At 34.4% G+C, this 23413-nt stretch overlaps 1 protein-coding gene across 1 annotated transcript in view; it reads left to right on the plus strand.

The window, feature by feature from the left end:
- SLCO6A1 (solute carrier organic anion transporter family member 6A1) overlaps window positions 1-22669 on the plus strand; it is a 96732-nt gene extending 74063 nt beyond the window's left edge. The window contains exons 10-13 of the mRNA XM_027101248.1: window positions 1429-1616; window positions 16539-16603; window positions 18885-19022; window positions 22470-22669. Of these exons, the coding sequence (XP_026957049.1) occupies window positions 1429-1616; window positions 16539-16603; window positions 18885-19022; window positions 22470-22669 (591 nt within the window). The remainder of the gene's footprint in view (window positions 1-1428; window positions 1617-16538; window positions 16604-18884; window positions 19023-22469) is intronic.
- The last annotated feature ends 744 nt before the right edge of the window (window positions 22670-23413 follow it).

Here is a 23413-nt window from a genome sequence, read left to right on the forward strand (position 1 = left end):
TCTTTCAGGTAACCACATGGCTCACTCCCTTACCTTCTTCAAATCTCTGCTCAAATATCACTGTATCATTGTAGCATTACCTGTTCATGTTAAACTCACCCCTATAATCCCTGTTTTTTTTCCTTACTTTATTTTTTCCTCCATAGTATTCGTCACCATGTGCTCCGTTAAAGGTTCTTTTTTTAAAAAAATTGCCTATCTCATGCTAGTAAAAAATTTCCTACATGAGGGCAGGGATTTCTATTGTATTGTTTACTATGTTTTCACAATACCTAGAATGATGTTTGGCACATAGGCATTATAAAAAAAATACGGTAGAATGAATGATTTGCTATTTAGATATTTCTATTTTTCTTTAATATATCCAGTAACCACTTAGCAGCTTCCCTAAACAACGGACATGGTTTTTGTACCATCATTTTCTGAATCACACAGGTTCAAGCCATCTTTATTTCCTCTTATTCCTTCACTGGTAACTTAGTTTAATATTTCTACTGAATTTTAAAAATTATTATTATTATTTAATTTAGAATCTTTTCAACAGATTAACAAATTGCTAACTGGTCTCTGTATCTCCAACTCTGTTTATCTCTTCTTAGAAAATACCACCTATTCATCTTCCTTGAGTTATCAATAATAATATAACAGCCCCAAGTTTTCCTTCGTTCCCATTAGGGACTACATTATGACTTATGTTGGCTTTAGGCACTTTTGCCTTTTTAAACCCCTTCCTTCACTTAAAAAAAGAAAGAAAGAGAGAGAGAGAGAGAGAGAGATTTAATGTACAACTACTTTGGCATAAAGACAAATATGATCCAGGCTGGATGCATTATAATATATTCATTATTATGATATTTATTTTTTCTCTGATTTTAAAAGACACTAAAATTAAAACCTTTTTTTTTTGGTTCTGAAAGTATTGTGGGTCCTAGGTACACTGTGCCTACTCTGCCTAATAGATAACAGCCCTGTCATCATCACATACAAAATAAAGTCTTGCCTTTGCAGCATAGTTCTAAAACTGTCTACGATTGGGTAACTCTCCATATTTCAAATTCCAGCTAAAATTCCACTTTATTCATTACATTTTCCTTATTTGTCCTTAATCTATATCTCTCTCCAACAATTATTTGTACAATTAAATGTAAATATTTTTAGTGAAATTTCTTAAATTAATAGAATTTTTCCTAAGTAACTATAATTATATATACATGTACACAATTCTTTATTAGGTAAAATACCTTGATCTTATTTATCATTAGTGGTTCATTTGTAAGTTATGAATGGCAGATTTAATATAAGGATATTTACTAATAAAACTGCCTAGTCTCCCTGTAGTTATTGATTTAATTTTTATTTTACAATTATAAGAGTTTTTGTCTTGTGACTATATTTCTAAAAGATTGTTTCCTGTCTTCATTTTCATAGACATATTACAATTGTTCTTGCATTAAAGAAGGATTAACAACCTCAGATAATCAAGGTGACTTTATTGACGCTAGACATGGGACATGTGATCCAAAGTGCTATAAATTACCTTTGTTCATTGCTTTTATCTTTTCTACAATTGTATTTTCTGCTTTTGCTGGTGTACCAAACATCGTGACCATCCTTCGGTGTGTATATGTTATTCATAATCATTATTCATTTAATACATATGAAAGACAAGTTTAGGAAGGTTTTAGAATATTGTAGTAAATGATTTATGCTTTTGTTTCAAGGTAGCAACTGCTAGAGGGGAAAATTGTTATATTTTCAAAATTCATGTATATGCTTAATTCTCTATTTTAACTAATTTATTTGCATAAAGTATGTATATAGATAACACATTTAGTTTAATTTAAAACTAAATTTATTTACTTAATTTAACATACCTGGAAAATTCATAAATATAGGAAAAATCTTAATTATAACACATGTGATTACAATGTTGATTCATTGGTTATAGATATTTATTGACTATTTACTTCTATATTAGCCAGTTTGACTATGAGAAGACATGTGTCATCAACAAAGGAACATAATAACTTCTAGAATTTTGGAATTTCAATACATAAGTTTATTATTATTCTAAATTAAACCAACATTTGTTATTCATTTGTTCTTCCTGAATATATGAAATATATTTAATATTTGTTTTTACCATAGTAGCAGAATAATTGGTCATTATTTTCAGATTATTTTTTTCAAAAGACTAACATAAACCTTTAGGTCATGAGGAGCAATTTGTTGTACCCTAGGAAAACAGACTAAAAAACATGAATAAATATATGCAAAAGAAATCTGAGTTGGGCACACATGGTCTCTGACTTCAATGAACTTGCAGTTTAGATGGGAGACAAAACTTTAACATATCAATACAGTGAAGCAGGTTTTTACTTATTCACCTAGATCTGGCACTGAAACTACAAAAACTAATAAAATATGGACCTTGCCTAAGCTGCTTAGAGTTTGCTAGGGGGAGAAAAACACATAAAAAGGAGTGCAGGGAGGGCTTCCCTTGTGGCGCAGTGGTTGGGGAGTCCGCCTGCCGATGCAGGGGACACGGGTTCGAGCCCCGGTCCGGGAAAATCCCACATGCCGTGGAGCGGCTAGGCCCGTGAGCCATGGCCACTGAGCCTGCGCGTCCGGAGCCTGTGCTCCGCAACGGGAGAGGCCACAACAGTGAGAGGCCAGCGTAAAAAAAAAAAAAAAGAGTGCAGGGAGTTCTTAGAAATGCCATGATTAAGACTTGTACAGATTGACCTGGGAACAAAGTGGAGAAAATGGTCATTTTTATCTAGGATGATTTGGAAATGCTTATAGACAGTGTGGCACTTGAACTTGAGTTGTGAAGATAAGTGATTTCTCACAATGCAAGCAAACTGGGGGCAAGTTCTTAACAGGAAAAATTAGTAGGAAAAGTAGAGGCAAAAATGTGTGAAATATCTTGGCAAGGAGTTTGTTATGACAAGAGTAGCATGATTGTAAATTGGACAGGGAGATTTGAGCTTGGTAAGGGCCTGGTCATGGGAGGCTTTCTTTGCCATGTTAACGTGAATGATGTTATCCTATATGCATCTAGAAGCCATTGAAAAGAGTAAACCTCAGAAGTAAAAGTTATCAAATATGTGTTTTAGATAGATTAGTTTGAAGATAGTGTGGATGATGAAGCTGATAGAAGAAAACAAGAAACAAAGGAAGGTACTTAGGAGACCAGTTTAGAATTTATCTCTATTTAGAGATAGAGAGAATAGAACATAATAGAGAAATATTTAGTTTGGATAAAAGGGCAAGGTTATTAATTTGATGTTCCTGGTATAAAATGTGGAAAAATCTAGAATTATGTCCAGTTGTCCAGTCTGGGGAACTAAATGAATTATAATGTATTAACTGAGATAAATTCAAAGAGAAGAGAAAGCTCAGATTGAACATAATCAGTACAATGTTGAGCATGCCTTAACATTGTATGAAACTTCTGAGCAAATATTCTCAGCAGTGAGATGAGAAAGATGATAGTAATACTCCAGAAGTCTAGTTCTGAATCTTCTCATGTCTCCTGGTAACTGTAGAGAGCAATAAGTAGAATAAAATATAACATGCATGCACACACACATAAACACACATGCACACATATACTGTTTCAGTACAATTATGAGATCAACAAAAAATGACAGAGTTGTAATTGCATATAAATATTGCCAAAATTGAAGTAGAACAAGGAACCAGCTTGTAGATTCATAAAGATGTTACAAAGAATAACAGGGAATGTGGAGAGGGTATCAGGATTGACAGATCTCAAATATCTCCAGCATATATTTCTGCTCAGGAAGAGAGGATGGTACCTTAAGATGGAAGTTCTGGGAGTAGGACCGAGGTAGATAAGTCAAAGCAGAGTATTTTTGGAAAGAATGGGAAAAAAGTTTTGCAAAATGCCAAGGGGGTCCAGACATAGCAGATCTAAAAAAGTGCCAGCAAAATACCATCTACAAGTGAATACATAACTTTGGAAAACAATAAATATGAAGAGATCTCGAAAGCCCAGATCTGGCAGTACAAGTTCTTTTGAAGCAGGCCAGGTTTGCAGAAGCAGAGAAGGTATAACCACACATAGGGACTATATTTAACTCCTCTATATAAACAGAGAAGATAACTCTTCAGTTTTGAAGCTTGGAAAGCTGGGTGCATGTTCCATTCCCATAACTTTCTGCCTCTAGTTTAAGAAAACCCATCTCATTCAAAATGATTAAGTAGAAAAGGAAAAGCTTCTGCCTACATACCAAATAATTATAGTGAGAGAAATGAAAATTATTAAGCATTACTTTACAAAGGACAGTGAAAACTCACTAGAACAATGTTACCATGAATCAGATAAAAATATAAATGTAACTATATGTAAGTTTAAGTTAAAAAAATTAAACAATCTTGGCCACAAAACAAGAGAAAAATAGCTAGATGAAGGAGGCTATGGAATGAAAACTGACAGAACTCAGGAAAGAAAGAAATGGGAAAAAATTTATAGATGAAGACTAAATTATAAAGCACACAAGGAAGAAAAGACAACATAGAAAGCATGTATGTGGCATAGAAGAGGGAGAATGGAGAATATAAAATAAAAGTAAGAAAAAGTATTAGAGAAAATAGGCAAATATAGAAGATAGGAAAAGGAGATCCAAAATGCACATAATTGCAGTCCCCAAAGAAGAAAACCAAAAAAATAAATATTTAAATCTGTAGCTAAAGTTTACTGAAATAATAAATAATGATAAATAATGAATAATTAAATAATATTTGAATCTACATATTGTAATGGCACATCAAGTGTCTAGGGAAATTGATCCAGAGCAATCAACACTGAGATGTACTGTGGTAAAATTATTGGATGTACAGATGCAGAAATAATCCTTTTGTCATCTAAAAGAAAAAAGGAAAAACAAAAGTTTGGCATCAGGTTTCTAAACAGCAGCATTCACCTCCAGAAGACTGGAGAAACACTTAAAAGATCCTCAAGGAAGGAAAACATGAGCTCATTATTTCATCATCAACAAACTGCCCTACAGTTATAAACAGTTTGGATATGGAAGTACCCGGGATATGTTGATATCAGATACTCCTTAAGAACTGACAACAAGGCAAGTTGTAACCAACCAAGATATGATTGGGGAAATTTTGATAAAAGGTCTGGCGAGGGACTTCCCTGGTGGTACAGTGGTTAAGAATCTGCCTTGCAATGCAGGGGACGTGGGTTTGATCCCTGGTTGGGGAACTAAGATCCCACATGCCATGGAGCAACTAATCCCACGTGCCGCAACTACCGAGCCTGTGCGCCACATAGAGAGAAGCCTGCACACCGCAACGAAGAGCCCACACGCCACAACAAAAGATCCTGTGTGCCTCAACGAAGATCCCGTGTGCTGCAACTAAGACCCCGCGTGCTGCAACGAAGACCCAACGCAGCCAAATAAATAAATAACTAAATATTTTCAAAAAAGAAGGTCTGGTGGCAAGCATCAAGTATGTTAAACTACTTAGATTTAACTACCTATATTTAGCTAATATATTTAACTAAGTGCAATTAATTTATGCTAGAACTGAGGCAAATACTAAGCTAAGCATAAGGGTGGCAAAATAGAATGAAATGTAATATGCTTTGATAAAGTAGAAATTGTACAACTAAGAAAAATGGGAGAAGTAAACAGGGTAGAGATCAAAAGAAGGATAAGCTTGATGGCTGCCTAATAGATAATAAACGGAGAGTCAAGGGATATTATTTTTATAGACATTTTATTGAAGCATAATATGTTTTCAGAAGAGTGCACAAATTGCAAATGTAAATTGATGGATTTTAACACAGCAAAGACACCTATGTAACCAGAGTCCAGCCCAAGAAACGGATAATACAAGTATTCCAAAAGCCCCTCCTCCACCTCCCTTCTTGTCTAAACCCTTAATGCCTAAAGATTACCACTCTCCTGACTTCTGCAGTGAATAGGCTAATTTGTTCTGTGTTTGAACTTTATGCATACACAGGAGAATACAGCACATAGTCATTTGTGTCTGCGTTTCGTTACTCAACAACGTGCTTTTAAGAGTCATTCATATGGTTGTATATAACAGAAATTCATTTTCATTGCTCTATAGCAGTACTATCCAATCAGATTTTGTAAAATGATGGAAATGTTCTGTATCTCTGATATCCAATATAGCCTCTAGCCACATGTGCCTATTGTGCATTTGAAATGTGGTCAGTGTGAATGAGGCACTGAACTCTTAATTTTATTTAGTTTTAATTGACATAAATTTAAGTAAGCACACATGGGTAATAGTTAACCATATTGTACAACATAGTTTTATAGTAGTCCATTGTGTGAATATACTAAAATATATTCATTCTGTAGTTAATGTTGTTTCCACTTTAGGGCTAATATGCTGTTTCTATGAACATTCTTTTACTTGTTTTTTGGAAAACATATGAATATATTTCTATTGAGTACACATATAAACAGAATTGCTGAGTCATATGTATGTTAAGCTTTTTAATAAATTTTTAAAGTATTTGCACTAGTTCATTCTTCTAGCAGTCTATTGTTAATTGTTCTTAAACTCAAGCAATTTTGATAGGTGTATAAGTGTTGATATTTCATTGTAATTTTAATTTCCCTATTCAGAGGATTAATATTATTGAGCATGTTTTCCTTTATTCATTAGCCATAGGAATGTGCAATTTTGTCAAATGTCTTTTCTGTTCTTTTGTCTATTTTTACATTGGGTTGTCTGTCTTTTTTATTATTGATTTGCAGAATTTCTTTATATACTCCAAATGTGGGAGTCATTTGACATATATATTCATGACAAATATCTTCAACTCTGTGACTTGCCTTTTCACTCTGATAATGGCATCTTTTGAGTGAAATAAATTTTTAATTTTAATGTCCTGTTTAAGAAATCTTTGCCTGATCAAAGTCATGTGGACATTTCTTATGTTATTTTAATAAGAGATTATAAAATCAATAATTCAACTGGGAATGATATTTTTTGTATAAAGTTGGGACCCAGGTTCATCATTTTTGGATGGATACTAATTGACTCACCACCGTTTATTCAAAGGCTGTCTTTTCCCCACAGACATGCACCAGCAGACTCTATATATGTGGTTCTATTTCTGCACTCTGTTCTGTTCCATTGGTGTATTTGAGCATCCCAGTACCAACATTACACTGTCTTAATTGCTGTGTATTTTTTGTGAATATTTACATCAGTCTTTGTTGTAAGTCCATCTTTGAGATTATCTTGGCAATTCTCGGCGCTTTGTATTTCTAGGTGATTAAAATCACCTAGTTAGTGTCCATAAAAAACATGCTGAGATTTGGATTGGAATGTCTTTGAATCAATTTGGGAGCATTGCTATACTTACCACACTGAGTCTCTTGATCATTCAATGAAGTATGATTCCTTCAGTTATTTAAATCTTCATTTATTTCTCCAATAACGTTTCATAATTTTCTTTTTCAGAGTTGAGGTCTTAAACCTCCTTCATTAGATTCATTCCTAGGTAACTGATGTTTTTGATATTTAGTATAGCATAGTATAAAATAGTTGTTTATTACTGGTATGAAGGAAATGCAATTCATTCTTATTGCTTTGACCTTGTATTTTGTGACTGTGTTCATATTAATTTCTAATAGTTAGTTGGTAGATTACTTCAGATTTTCTATGTAATAATGAACAAAATTCACCACATCAAAGCTGCAAAGAAATAAAGGCTTTATTTGGCATCTGAGAATTCCAATTCAGGAGACACTGATCTGAGCAAGAGTTGAAAATGTGTTCCAAGGAGGAGATAAAAGACAGGGGTTTATAAAGGCAAAAAACCCAACAAGGTTGCAAAAGTTGTTTCAAAAGAATTATAATTGGTACTGGCAAGCCAAAGCTATTCTTATCTTTATGTGATTGGTAGCAAAAGGCTACCACTAGAGGGAGGGAAAAGTTCATTACTGTGACAGGTTGCAGGTTTTCTTGTAGAGTCCTTGGAATATTTGTGGTTTGGCCCAATTCAAAAGTTCATGGTTCCAGCTGGTGAGGATGTGCGTAAGCCCTGCTTCCTTAATGGCCTTCCAGCTCCATTTTAAAGAGCTCTCTTAGCAATATGTTCTCTTTTTTTTTTTTTTTTTTTTTTTGCAGTACGCGGGCCTCTCACTGTTGTGGCCTCTCCCGTTGCGGAGCACAGGCTCCGGACGCACAGGCTCAGTGGCCATGGCTCACGGGCCCAGCCGCTCCGCGGCATGTGGGATCTTCCCGGACCAGGGCACGAACCCATGTCCCCTGCATCGGCAGGCGGACCCTCAACCACTGTGCCACCAGGGAAGCCCTGGTATTATTTTTTAATTAAATCTTTGGAAGAACTCAGTTGTCATGTACCTGGCCTAGAATTTCTTTGGGAGAATGTTTTAAATTAAAAATTGAATGTCTGTGTGTGTGTGTGTGTGTGTGTGTGTGTGTGTGACTAACAAATCTTTCTGCTTTTATCTTTATAATTTCTATCATTTTACTTCTATGTTTTTAGTATTTTTATTTTATTCACCTATATCTTCTGTCTATTGGTATATATGCCTTTTCTATCCAAGTATAAATTTAGCTGCATCCCAGAAGTCTTGATATATATTTTTACTCATACGTTCAATTCAAATATGCCTTTCAATGTATTTTTCATTTAAACCATGTGTTATTTAGAAGTGTACAGTTGGTGCAAGGTTGGTTCCTTTTGATGGCTATGAAGGCAGGGTCTGTTCCAGATATCCATGGCTTGTAGATGGCTATCTTTTCCTGAGTCTTCACATTATCTTCACTCTGTGAATGTCTATGTCCATATTTTCTCTTCTTATAATGACACCAGTTATATTGGATTAGGGCCTACCCAACTGACCTCATTTTAACTTAATTACCTCTGTAAAACCCTGTATCCAATATGATGGCATTCCAAAGTACTGGGAGTTAGGATTTTTGGCATATAAATTTTGGAGGGAACAGAAATCAGTCCATAACAGTAACAAACCATCCCAGGTTTAATCACTTAACAACAACAATTTATCCTTATCTTTCATGGTTCTGCGAGTTGACTGGGCTCAACAGGGTAGTTCTTGCTTAAGGTTTCTCCTAAGCTTGTGGTCAGATGGCACATAACATTTGAGTTACCTGATAGCATGACTGGGTTAGATTTCCTAGATGGCTGACAATTTAGGCTAAATTTTCCTAGGAGCTTAGGTGGAGCTGTTGATTGGTCATAGAGGCTTCTTTGTGCAACTTAAACGTCTGCTAACAAAGTGCAAGAATTCCAAAAGGGAACATCCCAGGTTTTAGTGTTCTAAGAGACCCAGGCATAAGGTACAAGGCATAAACTGCAAGGCTTCATTAGACCTAGGCTGAAAGTCCAAGAATGTCACTCTTCTGCATTCTATTTGTCAAAAAAGTCATGTTTCAAAAGAGGGTGATTAGATTCCATCTCTTGATGTCAGGAGCAACAAGCATGTATTGGGGGAAAAGAGGAATCAATGATAGCCATGTTGAGTGATTATCTACCACAGTATCTTTCATTGGTTTTGGAAAATATTTAACTATTCTTTCTTCAAATATTGCTTCTGCTCTATTCCTTATCTACTCACCTTTTGGATATCAGTTACACATATTGTAAACCTTTCACTATATCCATGTATCTTTTATTCTTTTTTACTTTCTGTTTTCATTTGTTTTTATGCTCTGTGCTTCAGACTAAAGTTTTTTCACTGATCTCTAATGTATTAATAATATTTCCACCTGCTTTTCCAGTTACCTGTACTCTAGTTTACTAATTCTACCATCCCCTGTGTCTAATTAGTTGTTAAATTCACCTATGAGTTCATTATAATTAGTGTACTTTTCTGTTATAGAATTTTATTTCTTTTTAATAGATTCTAGTTCTCTGATAATATTCTCTTTCTTGTCATCTGTTTTCTTGGACATATTAATCCTCTAAATTTAAAATGTCTGTCAGATATCTAGTATCTGAATATTCTGTAGTACTATTTAAATTTCATTTTTTTCTCTTGACTCTGTCTCTTATAACTCCTATAATTATTTTTAATCATGTGAGATTTTGTGTACCAAAAATAATAGAGACTCTGAACATTAATAACTCCAAAAATATTTTACAATAGCTTTATTAAGGAAAGTAGAATAGGAACAGTTCTCTGTAAACCAAGCAGGAATTTAGCTGATTTAAGGATAGGTTTAAGTTTTTTAAAGACCTTATCAATTTTCAGATTGTCCTTTATCCTAGAGTATCATCTTTCAAGAGGTCCTGATTGAAAGGTATGTTGAACATAGGATCCTTCACTTTTGGTGACATTTGAACTCCAGTATTTGTCTACCCAGTCACAGTAAAACTTCCTAGAGCAATATTATCAGTTCTTTTTACATTGCATTAGAAATAATAGGACTTCCCTGGTGGTGGAGTGGTTAAGAATCCGCCTGCCAATGCAGGGGACACGGGTTTGAGCCCTGATCTGGGAAGATCCCGCATGCCGCAGAGCAACTAAGCCCATGAGCCACAACTACTGAGGCCCCGTGCCACAACTACTGAAGCCCATATGCCTAGAACCCGTGTTTCGCAACAAGAGAAGCCACCACAATGAGAAGCCCGTGCACTGCAACAAAGAGTAGCCCCCACTCTCTGCAGCTAGAGAAAGCCCCCACACAGCAACGAAGACCAAATGCAGCCAAAAATAAATAAATTTATAAAAAAAGAAATAATAGCCAGTACATTTAGCTAACTATTTGGTCAGGTAACAGCAGATAAAAAATAGCAGATATATTGAGCTATACACACACACACTCACACACAAACAAATTCAGTTAAAAAAATTTAACGTATATTAACTGAAAAATGAAAACAAAATAAGGTCTGTAGTCTGGTTAACAGCAGCAAGCCAATGTCAGTTTCCTGGTTTTAATATTATATTACAGTTCTATAAGATTTCACCATTTAGGGATGCTGGGTGAGTGTACCCATGATGCTTTGTACTATTTTTACAACTACCTGTGAGTTTCAAAATAAATAATAATTTCAAAATAAAAATAGTTTCAAAATAAAATGAAACACACTTGAATGTCAAAAAAACTGACTTGAACAATTTGAAAAGATATATCTCATATTATTGAATAGGAAGACCTAACACCACCAATGGATCAGTTCTCCTTAAGTTAATTCATAATTTTAATGTGATAATGAAAATACTAGTGGAATTATTGAACTATAAAACCTGATTCTAAAGTTTTTATGGAAAAATAAGCAAGAGTAGCTTGGGAATCTGAAACAAAGAAGCACAGTAACAGAGGCTTAGCCTCATAAACTAAAATGCACCATAAAGTCTCAACACTGAAGCAATATAATATTGACTTATGAATAGACTGACATTAAGTCTAGAAATAGATCTCAACTCATATAGGAATTTAATATAATGAAAGTAAAATTTTAAATAAGTGCATCAAAAATGGACTTTTAAGAAAGTGTTTTGGGTATAATGGGGATAGACTTTGGGGAAAAAATTATATCCAGAGCCCATATGATATAACAAGAAAAACTCAAATGGGACAAAGATTTAAATGTAAAAAAAATTAAATAATACAAGTGGTAAAAAAATCAGCTAATTTCATTATTATTATTATTTTAGATGTTGGGGGTAGGAGTTTAGTAATTTATTTATTTATTTTTGCTGTGTTGGGTCTTCGTTTCTGTGCGAGGGTTTTCTCTAGTTGTGGCAAGCAGGGGCCACTCTTCATCGCGGTGCACAGGCCTCTGACTATTGCGGCCTCTCTTGTTGCGGAACACAGGCTCCAGATGTGCAGGCTCAGTAGTTGTGGCTCATGGGCCTAGTTGCTCCGTGGCATGTGGGATCCTCCCAGACCAGGGCTCGAACCCGTGTCCCCTGCATTAGCAGGCAGATTCTCAACCACTGCACCACCAGGGAAGCCCTCATTATTATTTTTAAAAGGTGAAGGTATTTGTTACTATGACTAAAAATCTAGAAGTCATAAGGGAAAGACTGATAAATTTTAGTCCATAAAATTAAAAATAATAAGCAAAGTCAAAAGCCAAGGAACAATGAATTTATGCAACTCATATTCTATAAAAGATTAATTCCTCTAATAAGTAAAGCTCTCCTAAGATTAACATCCCAATAGAAAAGTGGAAAAGCATCAAAGAAAACAAAATACAAATACAAATATGAAAGGATGTTCAGCCATATCTACAGTAAAGGTCATAGAATTTAAAAATTTTATGTGATAGTATTTCTTATGTACCTAGTTGACAGGAATAAAACATTGATAATAGATCTGTTTATGTGGCTGTATAGAAAAAAGTACTTTCATATATTGCTTGAAAGAGCACAAAATGGTGCAACTCTGATGAAAAGAGTATCTTTAATACTTCAAAAATTGCAGATATGTTTACCCTTTATGCTAGCACTTGTACTTGAAATCCTTTTTGCAGATATCCTGCAAAAAAATATATTTACATCCATAAGGCTATCTATATTACATAGAACCACATATTGTGTATGTACTATATACATGAAACAACAAACACTGGAAAAAAACTAAGTGTGAAAGAGCAACAGACAGGTTGAGTAGATGATTTCATTTTTGCACAATGTAATATAATGAAAGTGAAAACAAATAGGGAGGGGCTCTATGTTCATATAGGAGGGGATCTTAAGAATATATTGTAACATGAAAAAATCAGGTACAGAACAGTCAATATATGGGGTTCACCAAAAAGTTCATTCAGGTTTTTCCATGAGATGTTACAGAAAACCTGAACAAACTTTCTGGCCAACCCAATAGTTTGCTACTTCCTCTGAAGAAATGAGAGTATAGAGGTATGCATTTATAATCATTTGTATTTTCATAAAGAAACACTGTGAAGGTATAAACAAGAAAGTGATGAAAATGATAACCTAAAGGGATGGGATAGAAATGAGAGTAGATGAGAGCAGGGGTATAAGTAAGCATGTCTCTCCAGCATGTGCTCTTTGTATAGCTTTCCAAAATATAATCAAACTTCAAATTCAACAGAGTTTAATTTTTTAAAAAGTACAATAAAAGTCAAAACCAAATACATCAATTGTGAAATCATTATCAAGTGCTAATGTCATGGAAGTGGTGTGGGATGGAATAGCATTGCAGGCCAATGCTCCTACAAAGGATAACTAGAAAAGCTGGGTTAAATTAACAATCATATATTTAAAGGCACAAAGTGGCAGAGGACTAGAGGGATTAAAATTCCAGAGAGAGCAGAAGCTTTTAGAGATGAAATAGGGATCTAAAGCTGTCCCTGACATTCTTGTCAATTCTTGATGAGGGGTAGATGCTGACAACATGGACTAGGTCTAGGTAGAGTGTCGCACTAGGGGGCAAGCAAACTGACATAGTTTCTGGTGACCAAATGGGGCCAGGAATGACACCATTCTTTTTCCTCTGGAGAATTCTGATGAAATCCGAAGCTGTGTGAGGCTTAAGTCTAAACAGAAAAGTATCAATATCATGATTTGTCAGTTCTCACTCCATCAAGGTGATCATTAAGAAAAATTAGTTCTTCATTTCTTTCCCTTCCATCCCTCATTATTTAATTAATTAATTATTATTATTATTATTTTATTTCTTGTGGCACATGGGCTCTAGAGTGCAGGCTCAGTAGTTGTGGCGCACAGGCCCAGCCGCTCTGCAGCATGTGGGATCCTCCCGGACCAGGGATCAAACAGTGCCCCCTGCATTGGCAGGCAGATTCTTAACCACTGCGCCACCAGGGAAGTCCCCATCCATCATTATTTTAATATGTGTATGTATTCTCACCTGTGATAGTTACCATGGATTTAAACAAGAAGGTGGATGAGCACTTTAAGGGAAAAAGGTGAAATAAAAGAGGAACAGAAGTGACCAGATTCCTGCTTCTCTGATGGACTTTGGAGGGTGGCACAATAGAAAAAAAAAAAAAAGTAGTTTCACTAATAAGTTTTCAATTGTAATATTAAAACGTACTGCAAAAAAAATGTAGAAGAATGCCAAGAGAGAATTATGGGACAATCTAAACTAAATCTCCTCTCTGGGGATTCAGAGAGGGTGTCCTTAAGGAAATCACATTTAAGCTAAGCCCTAAAAGATGGGGGATGAGAATTTCACACAGTGGGAACAATGTATGCAAAGACTCTGACTCTGAGTGCAAGAAATAGCTATATAAGAGTGCTGTATGACAGAATGTCGTAAACAAAGAAGGTGGTAAAGGCAAAAGTTGTGAGGTGGCATGCAATGAGACTGATGAGCCATTGAAGGTTCCTAGTGGGTTAGTGAAGTAATCAGAATTTTACCTTAAAAAAATCACTTGTGGCTCTATGTGGAGAGTGGACTGCAGGGATAAAAATGGTTGTTGGAAGATAAGTTAGGAAATTCTTTTATTTTCTTCAGGCAAAAAATACACGCTTGGAATAGGCCAGTAGAATTAGAGATGAAGAAAATCAGAGAGAGATATAAAAAAAGTTATTTATAAAAATCACAGTATTTTATTATTGATTGTCTGTGGTGAATGAGGAAAAGAATACTCCTTCAAGCATGCCTCTTTCCAGGTTTTGGGCTTGAAAACTGCATGGGTGATGATTCCATTTCTTGTGACAGGGAGCACCAGGGGAAGAGCAACTTTTGTGTGTGATAGGAACTTAAGTCTAGAACTCAAGAAAGATATGGACTGAAAATATATATTTAGAAGTCATGAGAGATATTGGAAGCTGTCTTTTACATCTTGGAAGAGTACTAACCAATAGTTTGTTTATTCCATGAAATTCTTAAACCATACCATCATAGCCTTACTCCTTAGACAAAATACCAAAAAAAATCACTTTATTCTTAAAACATAGTAATGTTTTTCACTAAAAAATTGTGTTTTATGAATATTATTTCTTGTTTTGCTGTTCATTTAACTGATTTTGGAAAATTAGGGGAATCATTCATCTTTTCATCTTTTTTGTATATCAGAAATAAAGTTATAATCAAACTGAAGATACATAAATATTTGTTAATAATTATGAGTTATTGTTAGCTCTTTATATACTTCAGAGAACACCATTATTGTACTACATATAAAAAAACTGCTTATGCTAAATGAAGCAGAATACTAAATTTTAGTTAGGCATATGACCCACATTTCTGTTTTATACCAAAAACTTTATCCTAAAGTGTGGTTCTAAAATGTGACACTTTACTTCCTTTATATGTCTTTAATGAATCTGCTCATAATAAAAGTTAAATTATGTTTCATTTAGAAACATCACTATCTTTTAAGAATTGGTAAATATGTAGCAAATATTTGAGGAAAGAACATATATTTTTACCAGGTTGATACAGGTGGAATTATCTCACTTTTTACAAAATAGTCATAAAGTACTGAACATATGCTACATTTTAATAAATTGAGTCATTTTGGATGACAATATTGGTCATACTTGTTTATTATTCAAGTTCCAGAACAAGGAAATAAAGGGTAAGCACAGGATTTATTTAAAATATCCATTTAAAATGTAGCTTTTATTTCTTTACTTTTTAAAATGTTCAAGGGTTGATTATTTTTTGTTGTATTTTAGTTTATTTTCCAAAATACTAATATGTGATTTTTATACATTATTTTTCTTTTTAAAACAAATACTTGATGAATACAAAATACAGAGATCTTCATTCTTCATATTTGAGAAAGTTATTTCTTATTTATTTTAACTTTTGAATAGTGAGGGTAAAAGTCAGAGGTCCAACCGAAAAGAGATGGCACCCTCAAATTAGGACAATTCAAGTAAGGTTGAATGATGTGGCTATTTAAAATGCGGGCAGGGTATAAGGAATCCCAAAGTATAGTGCAGTACTTCAGGTCTGTTACCACCCAACACCCAAAGGGAAACAAGGGTAGGAAGAAGAGAGACCTGTAGAGGGTACTGCTTTGCCTAGTGACCCAGTCAACTTGGGTAACTGCAGAGAGGGAGCCTGGGAATGAAGACCTGAACTTCACCTTCCTTTCTCACTCTGGAGCACCCTATTGGCATAACCCAATCAGTAGCCAGAGGCAAGAGAACCCCATTGATGTAGTCCATTACCTAAATGGAGAGCAAGGTAGAGAAAGGTAGAGAGTAAGTTTCACAGGGACAAAAGGAAGAAATCTGAAACAATGGATGTGCACCACAGAATGAAAAATGAGAAGTATGAAAGGTAGTGCTAAATTTTTTTCAGCCAAGGCTGGGGCAGAGAGTTTGGGCCATAAATGCTTCCTCCTAGTGAAGCACAAGTAGCTTTAGAATTGGTTGGCAGTGGGCAGAATATGGAAACATGGGAAGAGTTGCAGTTAATTCACCCAGATTGAACTCTGTCAACTGGCCAAAGATCCTTAGTCTAATGGATGCACAGGGAAAAAAATTACCCCTGAACCTAGCAAACATTCTTTACAGCTAATAATAATGATTTTTCATGATATCATTGCTATTTGCTTGCAGGATTGTATCTGACAAACAACGTTCTCTGGCCATGGGTGTGACCTTTGTGATTTTGAGAATATTTGGTATGGACTTTTGGCAATCTATTATTACATTGAATTGAATGGTTTCTTTTTTGATTTATACATGTGTCAACATGTATATTTAGAATTTCAAATGAATAATTATGATAAACTGACACAAAACAAGTGAATGGGGGAGCTGCTTTACAGAATTTAGGAGACAATACTTAGTGTAAAAAAGATAATACTTGGGGCTTCCCTGGTGGCGCAGTGGTTGAGAGGCCGCCTGCCGATGCAGGGGACACGGGTTTGTGCCCCGGTCTGGGAAGATCCCACATGCCGCGGAGCGGCTAAGCCCGTAAGCCATGGCCGCTGAGCCTGCGCGTCCGGAGCCTGTGCTCCGCAACGGGCGAGGCCACAACAGTGAGAGGCCCGCGTACCGCAAAAAAAAAAAAAAAAAAAAAAAAGATAATACTGTAAAGCCTGTCCTGTCATATAAAATATGCATTAATATTATATTAAGTTAGAAGAGAATCTTTTTGATCAGAAGTATATTCTTCAAGCTTACACAAGTGGTTTGGTAAGCTGAAACAAAGCACATATAAGCATAGAAACTATATTTTCCATTGCTTGCATGTTTGAGAAGTCATTAACCTAGACTAGTGCTTTAAAAATTTCTCATTACCAAAGACACTGAATCTGATGTTTTAAAAGATTTATATCCAAAGAACAAATTGGTTTTGCTGAGGGTGATGCACTGTGTACTTCAGGCTTTCTTATGCAAAAAATAGCTTTCAAATCCACATTATGACTATATTAGGAGCTCTGATTCAAGAAGTTGATTAAAATTATTGGTGGGGTAAGGAAACAAGATTAGACTGGATTGAAGACTGAAAGCCATATGATAAATGGAGTCAAGAAAGTAGAAAAATTTAAGTGTGGCTCTAATGGGGATCAGAGAAATTGTTCTATAGCTAGATCAATATGCAGGGTTTAAATTAGCTTTTTTAATTGAGAAAAATTAGAGCATATTTTTACGGTCAAAAGTGATCCAGTGGATAAGGATGGATTCTTAGTGGAGGAGGGAGCATAAGAAACAGCAAGTGCACAGTTTCTTACCTCAGAAAGGAAGCCCGTGAGGCTGAGGCAGTTTTGAATGGGAGAGGGTGGAATAAGGTGATGATATTTTAGATACAACTGTCTCTACATCTTTCAGGGTTTTGCCATCAGAGAATTTAAGCAGAGGGTAGATATTATCTGATTTACATTTAAAAGATAACTCTGCTGCTGGAGTGAGAAATATTTATCAAAGATAAATGTGGAGGAAAAGAAAAAGGAGGCTTTTGCTGAAGTCTGAGTTATATTAAATTGGATTCTAGGGGTTGTAATGAAAAAGAGAAATCAACTTATCCAAGGTGTATTTGGAGTTAGTGTTACAGTGGTTTATCATGGATTAGAAAAAATATGGTGGGAAATAGAAAAAGATGAGTAGTAGGCCTAGGTTTTTCACTTTGAACAATTATAAACAGAGTACCAGCACTCACTGAGACTGGGAAATCTGGTGATGGGCAGTGGTCTTTGACAGGAATCAAAAAGTCATGAGGCATGAGCACTCCGATAATTTCTTAAGGAAGATGGTCAATTGTTAGATATGTTAGTTCTGAAAACCTAGTTCTAATGCCTTTGGAGTGGCATTTATTTATTTATTTATTTATTTTTATTTTTAAGACTGCATTCACTTTTACCTGAAAGCAATACTGTTGCTGAGGAAGTGTCTCTGTGAGTATATAGAGATTTCCCTCAGGCAGCACACAACTATTCCTCTGCATATGAGGTCTTCTGAAGCTAGGGCTGCTACAAACATGCCAAAGCATTTACATTTTCAGTTATTTTCGCAATATCTTGATACATAACAGGCATACACTGCATTTCAAAACTAAATTTTCAGTCATTGAAAATTTCACAATTTGAAATCTTAGGAGATATATGGAGTTCACAAAATCAATATTTAGTATCTCTGTTTTAAATACTTTCTCCTAAGTTTTTCATTTAGAAATTAACAAAATGTTGAGATGTCAACTAAATAACAACATGCATATCATTCTAAGAAGAAGAAAATCTGCTAGCTTTTTTTATATCTACAGGGATAGGGATTTTTGAAAACACTCAATTACGTTTTCAGTTTTTAACAATCCTATTGATAAGCAACTTCTTAGATAACTTTAAATGATATGTTTACAGTGATGATGACTAAATATATAAGTTTACATTTAGGATTAAAATCATTCTGATCCCAACCTACAGTGTTTTCATGGTGAATTTACAATCATTGCTTTTTTCATAGGGACTATACCTGGACCAGTAATTTTTAAAATAGTAGGAGAAACTTCTTGCATCCTTCGGGATACTGAGCGCTGTGGAAGCATTGGAAGTTGTTGGATCTATAACAAGACAAAAATGGCCTACCTGTTGACAGGAGTATGTAAGTGATATCTATTGAAGAATATTGAGAAGTAAAATTGTTTTTATTTAAAATTTTTTTAACATCTTTATTGGAGTATAATTGCTTTACAATGGTGTGTTAGTTTCTGCTTTATAACAAAGTGAATCAGCTATACATATACATATATCCCGATATCTCTTCCCTCTTGCGTCTCCCTCCCTCCCACCCTCCCTATCCCACACCTCTAGATGGTCACAAAGCACGGAGCTGATCTCCCTGTGCTGTGTGGCTGCTTCCCACCAGCTATCAGTTTTACATTTGGTAGTGTATCTATCTATGTCCATGCCACCCTCTCACTTTGTCCCAGCTTACCCTTCCCCCTCCCCCGTCCTCAAGTCCATTCTCTGGTAGGTCTGCATCTTTATTCCAGTCCTGCCCCTAGGTTCTTCATGACCCTTTTTTTTTAGATTCCATATATATGTGTTAGCATATGGTGTTTGTTTTTCTCTTTCTGACTTACTTCACTCTGTATGACAGACTCTAGGTACAAATTGTTTTTAAAAACGTATGGTTTAGAGTAAGTTATAGTTATAATAAACTAAGAACAAATGGATACTTTGATTATTAAAGAAGCATATATTATTATATGCAAAATATTTTAGAAACTAATTACTATAGAACTGATGTAAATATTTGAGACATTGCATTAACTACACAATTGTTTTATGTTATTCCTGAATAAAGGGTGATGATTAGAAGAATTTCAATTTGGGAAAAAATTTTGCCTGTATACATATACAACTAAGTTGCTTGACCTTATGGCCCTTTCCATTTCTGCAGTAAAAGAGATTGGATAATTTAAAAAAGAAATTTTACACCACTGAAAAGTATCAAAATACTCTTATCCCACTTAAATGTAAATTTCACATCGTCTCTTTTGCTCAGTGATAAAACAGGGCCGACATATAGCAAACATTCAGTATTGTTGAATAAATAAGAGATATAGAAAATTGGGATGCTATAGTGATATGGTCAAATTGTTGGGGAAAGCCTCGATATGCTTGTATTACTTCGGGAAATTCACTAGATCTTCTTGTGAAATGAAGATGTTGAACTACATAATTTCTGAAGCCTTAATCAGCATTAACTTTCAGTGGTTTTATTGTATAGATACTTCTGGTGTGCTAAACATTTAAAAGTGTTTATATGTTTTGTGATTTTACTGAGTGGGTTCAGTAATTCAAAGAACCACATAATGATAGACTCTAATATTTAACAGTAACAAATATCTGTTTGATAAACAGTATTCAGCAATGCCTTCTAAATCAGAAGTCAATTGTCCAGTGAGCTTATTAGTCAATACTGAACACTAAATAAATTTTTAAAAATTTTAAAAAGTCAAAAATGGCATTTAAGAAGTCAAAATTAATTTCTCAGAGATAATTCAACAAAACTAGGCATTATTCTTAAGAAAGTCTGCTGAACCTTTTAGTTTTCATTTTAGATATAACTGTAACGTGCTTAGCTATTTTCAAACGTGGCATATAATTGAGAAAATAGATGAACTATTAGAAATCCTACTAGGGAGCTACTAAAAGGGATAATGATAATACAGAACATAGGGAATTACAGTCAGAAAGGGCAAATACAGGAAACTGAAATAGGAATATACATTTGCAGCAATTTAGTGTAAACCAGTATTTAAATTTTATTCCATGAGTCACTTGAATCAGAATCACTTGGAGTGTTTGCTAAAATGTAAGTTCTGAGGTCTTTATTTAGAATACCAAGAATTAGTGGTAGGAATGTACATTTTTTTTTTTTTTTTTTTGCGGTACGCGGGCCTCTCACCGTTGTGGCCTCTCCCGTTGCGGAGCACAGGCTCCGGACCCACAGGCTCAGCGTCCATGGCTCACGGGCCCAGCCGCTCCGCGGCATGTGGGATCCTCCTGGACCGGGGCACGAACCCGTGTCCCCTGCATCGGCAGGCGGACTCTCAACCACTGCGCCACCAGGGAGGCCCAGGAATGTATATTTTTAATAAAGCACCTCAGGTGATTTTTATCACAGTAAACTTTGAAGACAGCTATGTGAGAGATCCTGGAGCTGCAGTGTCCAATATGGTAGACATTACCTGCACATATCTATTTAAATTTAATTTAATGCAATTAAACATTCAGTTCTTCAGTATCAACAGCCAAATTTCACTTGCTTAATGGTCACATTTGACTATTCTATGGGACAGTGCAGATGTAGAACACTGCCATTGTCACAGAAAGTTCTATGCATACCACTACTCTAGAGCAAGGCTTATTCAAGAGGGATGCATGAGCCCTAGGAGCCCACATTAAATTTTAGTATATTTTTGGAATCCTAAAATTCTGTTTGTACAATTGTATGTCTTCTATAAAGGAAGGCTGTGACATTCATCAGATTCTCAAAAGTTTTATCAACTTAAAAAAGTTAATAAAAAATTTATCAGTCTATCAATCACCTGTGGAACCAGCACTCAAAAGAAGCTATAGAAATTTCTCCTATGCCCCTGGCTAGTCAATTTCCCTCCCCCACAGATAAACCCCTTTCATATTTCTATTAAAATATGTTGGTTTTGCCTGTTCTACAAATTATGGAAATGGAATATAATACATGCTGGTGGGGTTTTTCACCTGTCTTGCTTAATGTTATGCTTTTGGGAGATTCATCCATGCTATTCTATAGCAGTAGTTTGTGCTTTTAAAAAATTTCTGAGTATTGTTTCACTTTATGAATATGCTATAGCTTATTCATGCTCTTATTAATGGACATTTGGGTTGTTTGCAGTGTTCAGCCGTTATAAATAAATGTTTGAAGTATTGTATCATTACAAATAGCTCATTAATGTTTCCTATTTTATCTTTGAAACCACTGTAATTGATAGTGTCAGATAACTGATATTGTTGCTGTAAAATATTTTTTACTTTAATGACCAGGGTTATTTGCACCCAAAGTTCAAGTACTTTTATATAATTCCTGTAATATATTAACTTTCCAAAACTTGAAAAATGAAAATGAATTTAAAAACTTACATAGTCAATTAATTTTTCTGAAATATTTCTGTTGGCCTTTGGAAAACGATGAATATTTCAAGGAGTAAAGCTGCATGAAGTTGTTTAAAAAGGTTCCAGTTTCTGCTGATAATTAAGTTCTGAAAGTAGAAATATATTTTTATGTTTTAGAATTAATACATTCTGTGAAATAGTAACACACTTTGCATTTGTCTTGGGCTATTTGTTTAAGACGTCTAAAAGATTTTGTAAACATATTTTTAAAATTTCCTTTAAGTAACTTGACATAAGTTTATGACATTAATTGCATTCTACAATTTGAAAATTGGTACATTTATAGATGAAATATACTTACCTTTTCTTTGGTAGATGGCTCTTTCCACAAACATTTTTGCTCTAAATAAATTGACACATCTGATGGCTGTATTTTTTTCGAATTCAGGTTTTATTTGCAAAGTAGTTACTATCTTCTTCACTGCTATTGCATTTGGCCTATATAAATATTTACCACAGGAAAACAGTGACATCCTGCCTACAGTTGTGAAGAATCTAAAAGTTAAAAAAAAGGAAAGAACTGGATCATCATTATGTAAGAATTACACATTGTCAATCTATCAATGGGATATTATTAATAAAATTTAAAATGATTTAATATAACTATATGTTTAATAAGTGAATGTGATTCATGTGATCTTATAAGCTTTATTATATTTTGAGTATAAATATAATAATATAGTCTCTGTGTTTTGCACTTTTAAAGGATATTATAAGATACATATTTAATACTTTCAATAGAAAGGTAATACTTTGAAAGAAAAGCATGAAGTGGAAATGGGAAAATACACATAAGTTAATTCTGACTGCAATGATATCGTATATATTAGTTATTGGTCTTTGGTTATGTAGGCTTACTTAGGTTTCATATAGTTTATTCTTATTACGTTTCATTTGGGCTGTGGGTATTTATTTCTCAATAATTTTTCAAAGTAATATTAGATGTGCCAGTCTAGTTCATATAATAAAAATTTATATGAAGGTCATATTTATTCTCCAAAAGGAGACATTTTAAAATTAACATTTATCTCTGTTAATGGAGAGGTTTCCTCAGAAAATTTCTCTGGTCAATTGGCCAGTTTGCAATACATATTTTCATGCTTCTTTAATTTTTGTAGACATAAAATTCAATTTGATCATATACCTCTCTATTTTTACCTTGACTTGAATTTTATTGATAAAGACTACTGGTACCTAAGTTGATATCCATTTTTGTGTTTTTGTATTTAATTTCATGATTAATCGTAATTATTTCACTTAAAGAAATGTTCAAATTCGAATGCAGAAAATGTGTCAACCATTTGTGGAATTTTTCTTAAGCTTAAATGTGTT

This window comes from Aethalodelphis obliquidens, unplaced genomic scaffold (genome assembly GCF_003676395.1).
Source record: "Aethalodelphis obliquidens isolate GAN/ISIS:26980383/991018 unplaced genomic scaffold, ASM367639v1 scaffold4, whole genome shotgun sequence".
NCBI lineage: Eukaryota > Metazoa > Chordata > Mammalia > Artiodactyla > Delphinidae > Aethalodelphis > Aethalodelphis obliquidens.